We start from the raw sequence: 15,347 nt of genomic DNA, 5'->3' as shown, positions 1-15,347 counted from the left end.
TAATTGTGATGCTGTATAGGAGCTCCACTAATCAATAGAATTCCCAGAATCCAACACACTGGTCTGGAGCTCAGCTGCTCATTCATATTCTCTACAGATCGATAAGCTAAGAGTTCCCAGGATCACCAAAAAAAAAAAAAAAAAAGTCCTCTTCTTAATTAATGAATGTTCCTTAAAACTAAGCAACACAAAAATAAAGCAAAAATCTCTTTCATCCACCCCAATTAATAGCACTTCTTCCATATACCAAAATCAAATCGCCGGTTCTGAGAACTTAAGCACCTTCTCAGCTGAAATCTCTTGGGTTTTAAAAATTTGCAATTCATTGGGGGACAATTCATTTCCCCTCATGTTTCACACAATACACCATTTAAATGTTGAGACAGTTCCTGAGACCATACTCTACATACAAGATTGGATGTTGATATTCTAGTGTCCCTTCCTATGCCTGTCTCTGGTATTCTCTGGAACTGAGTAATAAGCTCAAACTGCAGCAGTACAGATCCCCAATCTTGACCCTATCCCCAGGTCTGGTCCCTGGTAGCTGAAAAAAATAAAGAAGATCATATAAAGTGTCTTGAGCTGAGTTGTACACTCAACTGACTAAAGAACCTCAGGAAAGCCCTGGCCTCTGAAATCTATCATCTAATAAGAGGACAAGTGGTGTCTTATAAGTCCCTGTGAAGCCAGCGGAAATTTCTAAACTCATTTCCTTTAGAGTCACAAGGACTTCAAGGGACAAAAACCAGTGTCACTTTTGGGTAGTAGCCTGCTTGAGTACAGTTATCCATTATGCCATCTGTGGGCCAAATGCAGCCAAACTAACCTGGCTGGCCTATTTGGGACTTGTAACAAATAATGTTCCTTGCTAATGACTTAATTAAAACAACCATTTTCAATGAGAAAATCGAGAGCTTTACTATTTATACATGTGAAAACACTAAGTTCACTTGCTCCTAATAGGGCACCTCTGATAAAATATAGTTGAGTTCTGAGAGTTTATTCTGGTCAGTAGTGATGGTTGGTGTGCTGTTCCCATCATGCTATTCTTCAGAAGAGCTGTGAACCTCCTAAGTCAGGGTCACCACATTTACACTCAACCATCAATTTATAGAATAATGTTTTTAGCAAAGCTACTTCGTATTTTATTGTTATTTTGTTTATCATCAAGCATTCAGAGAGCTAGGTCATGCCAACTGGCTAATAAGATTTACTGAGTTGCTCTGTCAAGTCAAAGGGGTTTTGGAATTGGGGACACAAAAGGACAGCTTGTTAGATCCCTGTGGTTCACAAGATTAGGTTTTCTTAGTGAATTAATAAGTTAACTGATCAGACAATTGAAACTACATGGGAAAAATAAAATCAGATCCAAACTTGATTTGTCGCCAGAGCAGATGGAACAACATTCTGCATTCCTTTGCTACTGCTGAACTACACGGAGCTCACAAGAATCACAGAATTCTAAGAACTGCAGAGACATTTCATGGAATGGAAAACCACAATTTCAGACAGGATCCATACATTGCTGATGAGTTTAAAACATATTTTAATTTTCCATACCTGGCTTTGGAAGGTAAAGTATCAGGATGTGTCTGAATTATCAAGTGTCTGCTCTTTGAGTGTGGTTCAATTTTGGAAGTCTGAAGCCAAGCAAATGAACCCTAGGACTGTCTTAAAATATTTTATCAGTGGGTAGTAGTTGAGTTCATTTGGCTCAATAAAAATGTATTCATAAAATGAAATCAAATTGGGGAGTACTATTAAGAATGTTAACCTATAATTGAGATGTGCCATATTTCTTTTTTTTACGATTTTATTTATTTGAGAGAGAGAGAGAGAGTGCACAAGCAGGGGGAGCAGCAGAGGGAGAGGGGGGTAGCAGGCTCCCCACTGAGCAGGGAGCCCGACACAGGGCTCTATCCCAGGATGCTGGGATCATGACCTGAAGGCAGATGCTTAACTGACTGAGTCACCCAGGCGCCCCTAAGATGTGCCATAACTCTTGAGAATGTCAGTCTTAAAGTACCAATGTTTTTATGGGCGATTAAAATTGATCACTGAGGGGTGCATGGGTGGCTCAGACAGTTAAGCGTTTGCCTTCGGCTCGGGTCATGATCCCAGGGTCCTGGGATCTGGCCCCGCATCGGGCTCCCTGATTGGCGGGGAGCCTGCTTCTCTCCTTCTCTCTCTGCCTGCCACTCTGCCTACTTGTGTTCTCTCTCTCTGTCAAATAAATAAATAAAATCTTAAAAAAAAAAAAAAAAAACTGATCACTGATTAGCTCCAAGCTAAAAACATAGTTCTTCTATAACCATAAATTTAAGAATCTTTTTAAATAAGCTGCTTACATTTTATTCTAAAATAAGCCTAACAGAGTGCCTAGGTGGCTCAGTTGTTGAGCGACTGCCTTCAGCTCAGGTCATGATCCTGGAGTCGCAGGATTGAGTCCCATATCGGGCTCCCTGCTCAGTGGCAAGACTGCTTCTCCCTCTGCCTGCCGCTCCCACTGCTCATACTCTCTGTCAAATAAATAAAATCTTTAAAATAAAATAAAGTAAGTTTAACATTACAACTAACAGGCTATATACTTCATTCTTATTGTCGATAGAAATCCATCTATCTTCTATGTATATAGGTTTGTGATTATGGGCTCTAATACTGCAAATAAATGGGAACATTTCTATTCTATAGGAAGCTCCTCATTAGCTGGTGAAACATATAAAGTCCCAAGAGAGAGAAAAGTAAGATAAGTAGTTATATATTTTGCAGGACTCATCCAGATTTTGAGATATTACAAAGCAACAAGGATCTAAGAGGGAAAAATCTAAAATACAGCAAAAAAAAAAGCTAAACAAGACATTTCATTTTGGTTTAGACATTAAATGTCAGCTCAAACTCAAAAGATACAGTGCTTTAGGAATGATGAAAGTTTAAAAGCCTTACATATGGGGCAGTAAGTTTATAGGACTTATTACTCTAAAACCACAGGTTCAAAAATATAAACATGTATAAACCCACAAGGGTTTAAATAATTCATAAGTCATAAACTTATAACAGTTCTGAGGGTAAGAAAGGGAATTCCACAGACATCCTAAGCCTCTGAGGCCGGCATCACAAAAGGCAAGGATCCCACAAAGAAAACTATCTCTTTTTTTAGGACGGAAGACAAAAGCTAGAATGCACTGTCTGCCCTCAATGGCATTTCTTTCACACATCCACACAGTCACTCACTCATACTCCAGCTAGGGACTGAATACCTGCTATTCGTCAAGTCCTATCCTTGATATTGGGAACAGCAGAACAAGACATAAGAAAAACCCAACCAGGTGTTTTCAAATGATCCTCTTTTCCTTTTCAAACAAATATTTTTATAGCAAAATAGAACTACCATATGCATTTCTGTATATTTAGTGCCTTCATCTACCTTCTTTTCCCTGAAGAGAAGTCTTCAGCTGTGTTATTCAGAGCAAAGAAACCACCAGTGAGGAGAACCCACAGAGGTGAGCATCACACAGGGAGTTCTCTCCTCTAACCTGCTAGCTTTTAATAATTGCAACTAGATATAAAACTTGTTCTTAAATAGAACTTTAATCTTATCCTGTTCGAAATGTAGCTTCAATGTTGAGCAAATACAAAGCCTCTGCTACATTCAGAGGGACCTGGCTAGGCTCCCACTCTTGGAATGAAGAGAGAGATCAGCCACACTAATTTGTACAGTACTCTTCCAAAATCATATGTATGTTTAGTTTATATGAAGTGTGGCATACATTGAATCCCAGAGGTGTGAAAGAAGGGTCTTCAACACAGAAGCCAAGTAATTACAGGCTTTTACAAAGAACATGAAGAGAGAAGAGTTCTAGTCTGAGTTTTGCAAAAATGAGTCATGTGGCATTAGGCAAATCACTTCACCCTTCGTTGTTTGTCATGTAGGGATGACAAAACCCTGCTCTACCTCCCTCATAACACTGTTGTAAAAATGTTGAAATACTATAATAAATGTGATATTATGATGAGGTCCCAGCCAGGGGAACTCTATTTATAGGAGTCGTTTTAAAGGTATGTAATAAAATAGGCATATCTTCAGAAGGAGGAGAGTTCACAACGTATCTTGGAAATGAAATCCACTTTGAGGTAGTTTGCCTGGTTTGTCTAGAGTTCATATTCCCAATGGAAAGGCAAAAGAAATGTAGAAGATCACCAGTTCTAAGAAACCTCAGGAGCAGCATCTGTCTCTCTTTTTAACAAGGAACTCATCAATTTGGCTTCTTCCCATTTCAACTTTTCTTGTCGCCTAACATAATATGTTTGCTCTTTTTTATTCAGGGATAACAACATTGTCAACAACATCCTCCTTTAGACATGAAAGGCCTATCTTGTAATTATTACAAGTCCTTATATATTCCATTATCTGCGATTATACTTTCTCTATCAAATCTTCTCGTAGAAGGGGAAGAAATTTGTTTTGACCTAACCTTGTTTAAAAAACATCCAAAATGGGGTGCACCTGGGTGGCTCAGTTGGTTGAGCATCTGACTCTTGATTTTGGCTCAAGTCATGATCTCAGGGTTATGAGATCAGGCCCCACGTCGGGCTCCGTGCTGAGTGTGGAGCCTGCTTAAGATTCTCTCTCTCTCCCTCTGCCCCTCCCCTCCTCTCTCAAAAAAAAAAAAAAAAAAAACCAAAATGGCTCAAAATCCTATGTAGTGAGGCAAGAAAGCACCTAACTCTCCCACCACTAGACTCCAGATCTCTAGAGTGGAGTGGGTCAAACAGAAGCAGAATGTCTATGGAGCTACAGGATGAAACAAAAATATTGGATGTGATATCGATCTGGACTCAACAGATCCAGGGAGCCTCAGGAATTTTTCACATTAGAACATCTTTAAAAAGATAATTTTAGAGTTAAGAATGCTCACCTGCTTTAGTATCTGCCACCACAATTAATGAACTCAAAAGATGTACCATTTTAAATGACATAGTTATTAAAAAGGAGTACCTGTGGGATTAAAGTACTGTATACCAAATAAATTTCTATGACCAATTAATTCTCACATTCTCATCCACATCAATTACTTTTTAAATTAAAAGGATAATTCTTATATTAGCATGTCAAACTGCCAATAAAAACAATATGTATACCTATTCTGCCCATGAAAATATCTCTCATCTTCAAAATGAAAGCATAAATAGTACCATCTTTTAAGGTAGTTTTTTTTTTTTTTATAGAAATGGCTTTCAATAAAAACTATTATAAAGGTACAGAGCGAAGGTTTTTGAACTTCACCTAATTAATTTGATAGCTCCCAGCTCCTCGGCCGTTGGTAAAGAAGTCATCTTCAGGAAAACCATGTCAAAGGGGTGGTCCTTCAGAAGTGTGGCTGCCTGCCCCACATCCCTGATGGTTATGGTGACTTTTGCCATATTTGAAAAGGATTTCTGTGCAATATCTGCCAAGTACTGAACAGTGACATCTCCAACTAACAAGAGGTCTATTTTTGCCTGAAAGAGAAGGAAAAAAGCAAAAGTACCACCTAATTAACATCTGAGCATACAGAAGATGTCATGTACTAGAGGATACAATAAATAAAGGTGACAAATAACACAATAACCGACTACAAATAGACTGAATGGTCACCTCAGGGACAGGAACTATTAATTTCTTGTCTTCATTACCTAGGGTGGTGAATGGATCTGAAGGTCATGCTATTTTTAAAATATTTTTGCATACAAATGCTATTCTACTGTGGTTTTCCCGTGGGTTTCTCTCTCATCCTAGGAACAACAGATAGGATTCTTAAGGCCCAGTTTCCCAATCACTCATCCTGCTGAAAAATCTGTTTACTAGTGAGAAAAACAAACTGGTGGCTCTCCCAAACCATTTATTTTGATGAAACATACATTCCAGAACACAGAGTAAGAACCAAATTCCTAAATTCCAAGAGACACTCATGGTCTTTTCTTTAAATAGATTATACATGCTACTCAAAACTCAATATTTTGGAGCCAAAAAAGCATCTTTCTTTCCTTTTGGGGTTATTTTCAAGTACATTCAATTAGAAAAAATATAATTTCCATCTTTGCCTTTTACTTTCCAATGTTTTATTCTCTATAGTTATGGAACACAATCCACTCTAACTGTTAAAGAATGGGGATGCTTGAATTAATGCAAACAGTGAGCAGAGAGTTGGAAATGGCAGATCACAGACAGGTCCACGTGAGAAAACAGATTTGGGAGCTGACCAGACTTGAAGCCTCAAGAGTGGGTGAAAGAGTTGGAAATACCTATGAAGAGAAAGGCAGCTCGCCAAAGACACAACTCTGCAGGGCAGGATGCTGGTGAGGCTGTCCCACTATGGGGCTTCCTCTCCCCTTCAGCCTGGTTTGCCAGGGCTTGCTGGAAGGAACATGTGAGGTTCAAGTAAGTTCAAAGTAAGCAAAACTTCGGCACTTCTCATTTCTATCTGCCTTCTAATAGTCTTCCTTCTTTTGTTAAAAAAAATAAAAGAGGTGATTCTTCATTTACCCATTTAATCCCTCCATAGAAGCAGCCACTGTCAACAGTTTGGTCTATATCCTTCCAGATGATTTCTACCACACACACACACACACACACAGCTTTTTTTTCATACAGGGGGTATTATATATACATATTTTTAAAGATTTTATTTTTTGACATAGAGACACACAGCGAGAGAGGGAACACAAGCAGGGGGAGTGGGAGAGGGAGAAGCAGACTTCCTGCGGAGCAGGGAGCCCAATACGGGAATTGATCCCAGGACCCTGAGATCATGACCTGAGCCGAAAGCAGATGCTTAACCAGCTGAGCCACCCAGGCGCCCCAGGTATTATATTTTTAAAAGTGAGTTGCTTTTCTCACTGTAGTCCAACAATTCCTCGGGTCTTTTTAAATGTTACCTTAATATGGATTCTGCATATGTCCTCATGTTTGTTCCCAGATATTTCAAAGTTCTAGAGTCATTGTAAAGGGAATAGGTTTTCTCACTCACTATATTTTCTAATTGATTACAACTAACACAGAGAGTGCTACTAATTTCTGTATGAAGAATTTGCTTCAAGAACTTTACGGTGGGGCGCCTGGGTGGCTCAGTTGGTTAAACAACTGCCTTCGGCTCAGGTCATGGTCTTGGAGTCCCGGGATCAAGTCCCACATCGGGTTCCCTGCTGAGCAGGGAGTCTGCTTCTCCCTCTGAACCTCTTCCCTCTCATGCTGTCTCTCATTCTCTGTCTCTCAAATAAATAAATAAAATCTTTAAAAAAAAAAAAAGAACTTTACGGTATTCTCTCTTTAGTTCCAATATGTTTTAGCCGATTCTTCTGAAATTTTCGACATATATAATCATATTGTCTTCAAAAATGATATTTGGGGGGGGGCGCCTGGGTGGTTCAGGTGGTTAAGGGTCAGACTCTTGATTTCAGCTCAGGTCATGATCTCAGTCAGGGTCATGAGATTGAACCCTGTGACAGGCTCCGAGCTGGGCAAGGAGCCTGCTTGAGATGTCTCTCCCTCTCTCTCTCTGCCCCTTCCTCACCCTCCACTTGTGAGTATGTATGCACACTCTCTAAAAAAAATAAATAAAATAAAATAAAATAAAATAAATGACACTTTTGTACCTATATCCAGAATTTATGCTTTTTATTCATTGATCTTAAAACACTGGCTAGAATATCCAAAACAATGATGAATAGCAGGAGTGACACTGGGCATTCTTGTCTTGTTCCTGAGTTTAGTGGGAATAATTCAAATGTTTTTGCCACTAAATATGATACAGAAAGTTTCTGGTCCATACCCTCTACCAAGTTAAAGAAGTTTCTTTCTATTAGGAAGCTAAGAATTTTAAATCAGAAATAGGTGCTGAAATTTACCAAATGCTTTTTTAGTATCAACATGATCATACCTTTATCTCCTTTATTCTATATTCTATTAGGTAGTGAATTACATTAATAGATTTCCTAATGTCAAGCCATAATTGCCTCACTGGGATAAACCTATAATGTGTAGACTAAATTCATTCATATTATTTTAGATTTTTCCATCTACGTTCATAAGTAAGACTGGATACAATTTTGCTTTATTGTATTGTCTTATCTGGTTTGGGTATCTCAGGGTTATGCCAGCTTTGAAGAATGAAACAGAAAGTTTCAATATTGTTCTATGGTCTTGAATATTTTATAAAACAGAATTATCTGCTTCTTGAAATTTAGATAAACATGTCTGCAGAATCTGGGCCTGAAGCCATTTACAGAGATGGATTTTAGAGTACCTTTTACAGTTCCTTAATGATTACCAGTAAATTTAGATTTTCTACCATAAGTGAATTTTGTTCATATACATATTTTTTAATCCATTTTCTCTCTTTTTAAATGTATTAGTTTTTAGATGTATATAATGTTTATTATATGCATTGTTATTCTTGCTTTCTAACTGGAGGTTAATATATAATTAAATTTTCCTATCTTCTTTTTCTTGATGATGCTTTATCAGAGACTATAAACTGTGTGGTCCTCCATGATAGCCACATGTGGCTATTTAAATTTATGTTAACTAAAATTAAAGTTTGAAATTCCCTTCAGTTACACTAGCCTCATTTCAAGTGCTCAATATCCACATATGGCAAGTGGCTGCCATATCAGACAGCATAATTATAGAACATTGTCATCACGGCAGAAAGTCCTTTTGGATGGCACAGTCCTCCAAGTGGCACTATGTTGTACCCCACAGATTTTGATATATATTGTGTCTATGTTCATTCCTTGCTAGTTTGTAATTTCACTTCATACTTCCATTTTAACCTCAGAGTTAAACACCTTTATGAAATGTTTTCAATTTTCAACAGTATGGTGTTTTTAGTTTTGGTTTTTAATTTTTTTGGCTATTGACTAGTTGGTCATTTCTTATTTCAGTGCATTGTCAACAGCAAATGTATCCTATATGACTTCTTCTTAGAATGTGGATATTTTCTTTGTGGTATAATACATAGCTTTTGTTAATGTTCCATGGATACTTGAAAATAATGTGTATTTTCTGCTGGGCATATATTCTTTAATTTTTAGACAGAACTTACTGTTTTCTTTCTTACTTTAGGTCTACTTGATCTTTCACTTTATGAGATGTGGTAAGATCTTTCCTAATTATATAGATTGTTGAATTGATCAATTTCTCCAACTACAGACTCTGTATCTAATTTTGGGTTAGGTGTATAGAGGTTCATGATAATTATATATATTCACATAAAACATAATTATAATGTTTAATATATATTATATAATAACCTACAATGTTTATATAGCATATTTTAAATATATAGATCACACACTGATAATTTTATGGACAGAAAACTATGTATTTGAAATATACTTCTTTGTCCTTTTTAATGCTTTTCACTTAAATTTTTTTTCTGGTATACAGTAGTTTTTCATATCTTTATTTTTAGCCTTTCTATATCATTTTGATTTTGTGTGAATTTTGTAAATAGCATATATCTGAATTTTTAGGTTTCTTTTCACAATCTGTGATTTTAGTTTTTAATGTAGGAATTTAATTATATTAATGGTATTAATTAATGTACATTAACTAATATTAATTATAAAACATTTATAACTTAATGTGAAATGGTCTTATTCTCTTCCTTTGTTATTTCACGGATTCCCATCAACAGCAATTTTGTTTCCTTTTTCCCATGCCTTCTGTTAGGCTGATGGGATTTTCCTTTTTTCCTCCTGCTGCTCCTACATAAGACTTTGGGAGTTAAACCCCTTATTTCTATTACTTAATAGTAGCATTAGGGCCAACAATTCAGTGCTAGTTTTACCTGGTAAATACTTCCAAGGTCAAAAATCCCTTGCCTTTGAACCTTGAAGCTATTGGTCCATTTTCTTCTAGCATCCAGTTGTTGATAAAAATAAGCTGCTTTGTTTTCCTTCCTGTGCTTTTCTCTTTATGCCATGGGTTCTGATGGTTTTCTAGGAGGTGTCTGGTTATAGATCTTATTCATCCTACTTGGCACTCAGTGGATCTTTGGCTCTGAAAGTTTTCTTCTATTTCCCAATTCCTTCTATCTTCATCCCTCCTTGGCAATCTTCCAGGAGATGCAGGCCATCCACAATTGATCCTTCATGTCTCCATTTTTCTCATAGACAGTCTCTTAACTTTATTTTTCATATCACCAGCTCATTCTTCAGTCCTTCCAAAGATTTTTATGATTTCAGTTTATTTAATGTGAATTGCTCACTTCTAAGATTTTTCTTTTTTGGTAATTCCTCATAACCTGCTATGTTCAGGATGTGATACCCTCACTGAGAATACAAACTAGAATTTTAGAAGTTTTTTCTATCCCCTTAAAAACCTGTCTCTGGAATAGTTGTGTCTAGTTTCTGCATTTGTGTCTAGTTCTGTTAATGTCTGGAAATCCTTGGTTATCCAAACATAAATACAAATCAAGGATGAAGTCGACATGTACAAGTACTCTCCCCAGTGGCTGCTTCCTTTGAAGGGACAAGTGTGGATTTGGTGTGAGTGGGTAAGACAGTGGAAGCAAGGCTGGAGACCAGAGAGGCTGGGGCCAGCTCATTGTCGAAATAATAATAATGGAACGCATTACCCTGAAAGCCAATACTTTAGTTTATTACCCTCCTGGGCAGAGCTGCCATTCCTTTACTCCTCCTGGTCAATTATAAAAGTTTGGAAATTACTAACACCAGGAACCCAGGTCCTACATACAGTTCATTCTCTTCAGGATGAAGTAGGGGTGAGGGGAAAGTCTAGGGGACCACCTAGCCCAGGTGCTCTGCATATAGCTAATTCATTACCAGGTGAGCACACTCTGGTCAACTTCCATCAGTTTCTTCTAACATTCAGCTTGGGCTACCACTAGAATTGTTTTCCCTCTGCCTTTCGTCTTTAGATCTTTTAAGCTGTGGTTTTTGTTTTCTTTTCTTTTAGTGGCAGTTTGATCACATCTGCTTTCTAAATTTCAAGTTTTCCTGTGGATTTTTTTTTTTTTTTTTAATGTTCAGAAAGAAGCTGCTTTGTTTAGACCAAGATTCCATGAAGTGCTATATATTGCATTTGGTTAGGTCATCCTTGGACCTCTAATTTGGAATACCTGCTGCCTCCCCGACACACCTTTTTTTTTCCCATGATATTTCCTTGTTGAAGTATCAGCACATGTTTAAGTATGTCCTACTCTGGGGTCTGGGTTGGACCAGGAAGTTGACTTGTGTGCTCCATTCATCATCAGGAGCCAATCTCATTCACCTGACCCACCCTGTTTTAAACAGGTAAGAATTCAAACTCCCTAGCGTAACCTTTCAATAGCTTAATATCAACCCATGTCACCAGCCTCATTTCCTTCCATTTCCCTCAAATACCCTATGTTCTAAGAAGGCAGCATAACACTTCGGAATTTCTACAGTACAGAGTATCAGGACCCTTCTAGAGTGTTTCCTTTTCATTTTATAAACATCCTTCATCTCCAATAGCACTTTAGGAGCAATGTGGGACTCAAAGTTACTGTGATGTTTTTGAGTCCAGATTATGAATCTCCACTGTAGCACAGGACTTCTTCTATACCAATATATTCCCTTGTGAGCCAAATGCCAAGAACTGTAATGGTCATTAACAAGTGGTCATAAAAGGAGTGATTATAGTTTTGCTTTTTAATTAACATGGTTAACTGAAGCAACCTATGAGTGTCCAAACTAACTTATCTACTACGGACAAGGTGACCATTTACCTTCCAAACTGAGACATTTTGAGAATGAAAGGGGGTGCTATTAATAATTGCACTAAAATAAGACATATAAACCAAGGTGTCCTGGGCTATGAATAACTTGTAAAACTTTCCACTACCAAGATTTTTCTCTTTCCTTTAAAACATCCTGCCACTTTGCATCTGCTTAAATGTGATTATTACCTATTTATTCCCTCCACTGATGTTTATGGAGTCCCTACTGCATGGCAGATGCTGTGTTGGGAATACAAAGTGAAAAACAGATAAGGTCCCTGCCTTCACGGGGCTGACATTCTAATAATCCTTTTTTCTGTTGCTACATATAGCTTTCAGTCTTCGGAACACAGGAAGAATCATGTATCAGCCTCGGTTCTACCAAAGCTACTACTGATTCTTAACAGCTGGATGCAGTGGGAAGCGAGCAAAGGATTTCAAGGCACACAGACCAGATTCTGTTGCCTAGTCCAGCCACTTACTAGTGGCTTTGAGTAAGAAACTTGTGATCCTCCTCTGGAAGGTGATAATACTTAAATCCCAAGACTGTTACCATGTTAGTACAGTGCCCTGTACTTGGTAGTTATTGCCATGTTTTCTCAAATAATACCAAGCCTGCGCACAGAAAACATCAAATCAATCTGATGGGGAAGGGAGGATGTGGAATTAGAGGGGGAAAATGTGTCTCCATCAAGTGGTGAAAACAGCCCCAAATCAAAAGGCTCTTTGCATTTTGTTGAGCCATAGAGAAGGGGAATCAGGGCCCACCCAGGAGAAAAGCCTTAAATAACAGAAATCAGCTGCTCACCTGAACCCTTTCCTACTAGCGCTGAGGTTCAGAGGCTCACTGCCTCACTTCCCCCAGAATCTCTCAGCTAGTATGGAGAGAAGTCAAGAGCAAGCTCTGAGGAGCAGGACATGAGTACTGGGGGGAAATCTGAGAGGAAAGATCCAGAAAGGCATAAGATCGTGCAGCACCACTAACAGGCCGTTTTGCACACGAGTCTACAGTTCTGTGCCATGGTGCAAGGCACTTCACAGAGGAGCATGAAATAAAGCAGCTCAGGAAAGAACTGCCTTGCTCTCCTGCCAGAGGCTTCCTTCCCTGCCCTACAAAATCCGTGCCATAGCACACGTGGAATGTTAACAATCAGATAAAATAGAACACTGCCCTAGTCCACTATCCCAAGGTAACTTGAGTTAACTCAATAGCTTCTAATCAACTTAAATCTGAATATTCAGTTAAAAATATCTTGTTGGCAGTGTAATATGAACACAGGTGACGAGAAGAATCCACTGGTAGGAATAATAAAAGGAAAATGAATAAAACTTTTTAGTATACTCTGCTGTGGGAAACTGTTTTAGTACATCCAAAATTTTCACCTGTGAGCATCACAAATTGAACCGATGGCGAGACTTCATTAGGTGGGAAATTTTTTTCTATTTGAATTGCTTACTGCACCTTTTGTTTTTTTTAAACAAAAGCAATACATATTCATTGGGAAAGACTGGAAAATTAAAAAAAAAGCCTAAAGAGGAAATAAAAAGCATTTGTAATTCCGCTACTCGGGGATAAACACTCCTAACACCTTGGTGTAGATCTTTGAGGTGTGGGCAGTTTTTTATATTTCGACATCATCGTCACCACTGGTCTTTAGCCACTCAGTTTGATTTCTAAATCACAGCACCACGCAGGGCACTCCAGTCTCCACAGTGTTTAAAACACTGGATTTCCATTTGCAATCTGCAGCAGGCTAAACCCTTAATTAGTAACAGCAGGTGCTGAAGTGCTTAAAGCAAATCACTCCTACATTTTAGTGAGTTGTTATTTATGTCACTCTTATCACCAGGAGCAGAGCTGACAATCAGCAGCAGCTGCATGGGCTGATGCTCTCACCGGGCAATCGTTGGCCTCTGGTTTCCCCAGGAGTCAAGGGATTTAAACAGCTCTATCTGGAGAAACTGAGCAAGCTGCTCCTCAAATGCAAACAAAAGGTTCAGTAGGGGCTTCAGACTTTCATAAGGGTAGGAAGCCTCCATCATTTATGTACTACTAGGTAATCAGACATTTTATTCAGAGTTCCATTTTGTGCAGCTTTGCCTAATCCTGCACCATAAAATACTATTTTTCCTTGGAGTTTAAATAGGTGCCTCCATTTTGAAATAATTAAGAAAACCGATTAAACTGGTCCACTTCAAAGTGGTAATTTCAGAAAGCTTGTGCTTAAGGAGTGAGGAGATTTAAGTACGCAGAGCATTCTAATGGCTAACTTCAGGAAGTCCAAAAGGTTTGCCTCTCAGATTTCTCTATCGAGATACGTGAAGTAAAAAAACCAACACCAGCTTGCCTTACTTTCTGGGGTGGGCCGAGGCTCTATGCTCTTTCTAGAGGGCTAATCATCACCTAATTTTTTTTAAATCTAAAACAGTCATGGAAATGATTTTATGCTTCTGCTAAGGGGAAGATAAATCAGGTGCTTTCAAAAGAGGCCAGTGGGCTTTTTGAGCTCCCGGGAGGGTGGGAGGACGTGTGAAGAGCGCAGATGCTTTTTCCCGCCAACGGCTTTGGTCTCCAGGCACAACTGCCGGTTTGGGTGTAAGCCTGAGGAAGGACATGCAAGGGCTTTTTGGACCCCATGCCCGTAAGCAAACTGAAAAAAAGCATGCCAAGCTGTGCAGAGACAAGCATGCTCAAAATAAACTTTGCCGTGTTAAATAAACTTTGCTATATTCAAAGCAAAACCAAAGTTGTCGTCATTCACATTCTGTCTGGATACCTACTAAGTTCCGCTCCTGGGTAACCCTCCGAGGGACTGGCTTGAAAATTTGAGTTTGGCAAGCGTCCAGCGCCAGACAGGCATGTCTGTGTAACAAAACAGTTCCGCCGGCCGTCCTGCTCCGGCCTCCCGCCCCGGGTGATTCCGCCCGGTCCCCCGCCTCGGGCACCGGCTCGCGCCCCTGGAGGTGGCCCTCCTCGAGCCCTGCTCCTCGGCGTCCCCGGAATGAGAGATGCCTGTGCGGCGGGCCAAGGAGGCCACCGGGCTCAGGGCCCGCGCGCGGTTATAAACGCAGCTGCCTCCCCTTCCTCCGCCTCCTCTTACCTGGCCAGAGATTTGGCCGCGCTCTGGGCGGATAATTGAGGCCGCCATGGCCCGTTGCCCACGTGCCGGGTCCTGGGGCAGCCTCACCGCAGGAGGAGCTCGGCCAAGCCGCCGCGTCGCAGCCGCCGGTCGGCCGCACTGATGGCTCGTGGTCCGCAGCTGTGGGCGCGCACGGCCCCCCCCCCCCCCCGCCTTAAAGTGGCCCTGCTGCCCCAGCCTGGGCACGTGGGGGAAGCTGCAGGCTGCTGGGAAGGGCCCTGCGGGACCTGGGTTGGGGGAGGGGCTGCCCAGGGTGGCCTGGGAGGGCCTTGGTAGACCCTGTCACTGGCAGGCTGCCCACTCACAGTTCCAGTCCCCATAGGCGGGGAGGTCACACAGCGCCAGGCTTTAGTATACTGCCACTCTTGCCTGGAGAAAGCGGTAGCGCTGCCTGCCTCAGGCTGCTCTAAAAATCTTTGTACCTTATGGGAAATCTTTCAAGTTTAAATATCGAGCATTAGCA

The 15,347-nt window shown here is 39.9% G+C and overlaps 1 protein-coding gene across 2 annotated transcripts in view; it reads right to left on the bottom strand.

The window, feature by feature from the left end:
• Positions 1–14,966, bottom strand: part of SOHLH2 (spermatogenesis and oogenesis specific basic helix-loop-helix 2) — a 50,843-nt gene extending 35,877 nt beyond the window's left edge. For both annotated transcript variants that reach the window (XM_027591258.1, XM_027591259.1), the window contains exons 1-2: positions 14,846–14,966; positions 5,285–5,499 (exon numbers count right to left, since the gene is read on the bottom strand). In XM_027591258.1, coding sequence (XP_027447059.1) covers positions 5,285–5,499; positions 14,846–14,893 — 263 coding nt within the window. In that variant the 5' untranslated portion in view covers positions 14,894–14,966. The remainder of the gene's footprint in view (positions 1–5,284; positions 5,500–14,845) is intronic.
• Positions 14,967–15,347: the final 381 nt, after the last annotated feature.

This window comes from Zalophus californianus, chromosome 3, assembly GCF_009762305.2.
Source record: "Zalophus californianus isolate mZalCal1 chromosome 3, mZalCal1.pri.v2, whole genome shotgun sequence".
Classification (NCBI taxonomy): domain Eukaryota; kingdom Metazoa; phylum Chordata; class Mammalia; order Carnivora; family Otariidae; genus Zalophus; species Zalophus californianus.
This window is presented reverse-complemented; position numbering and strand designations above follow the sequence as displayed.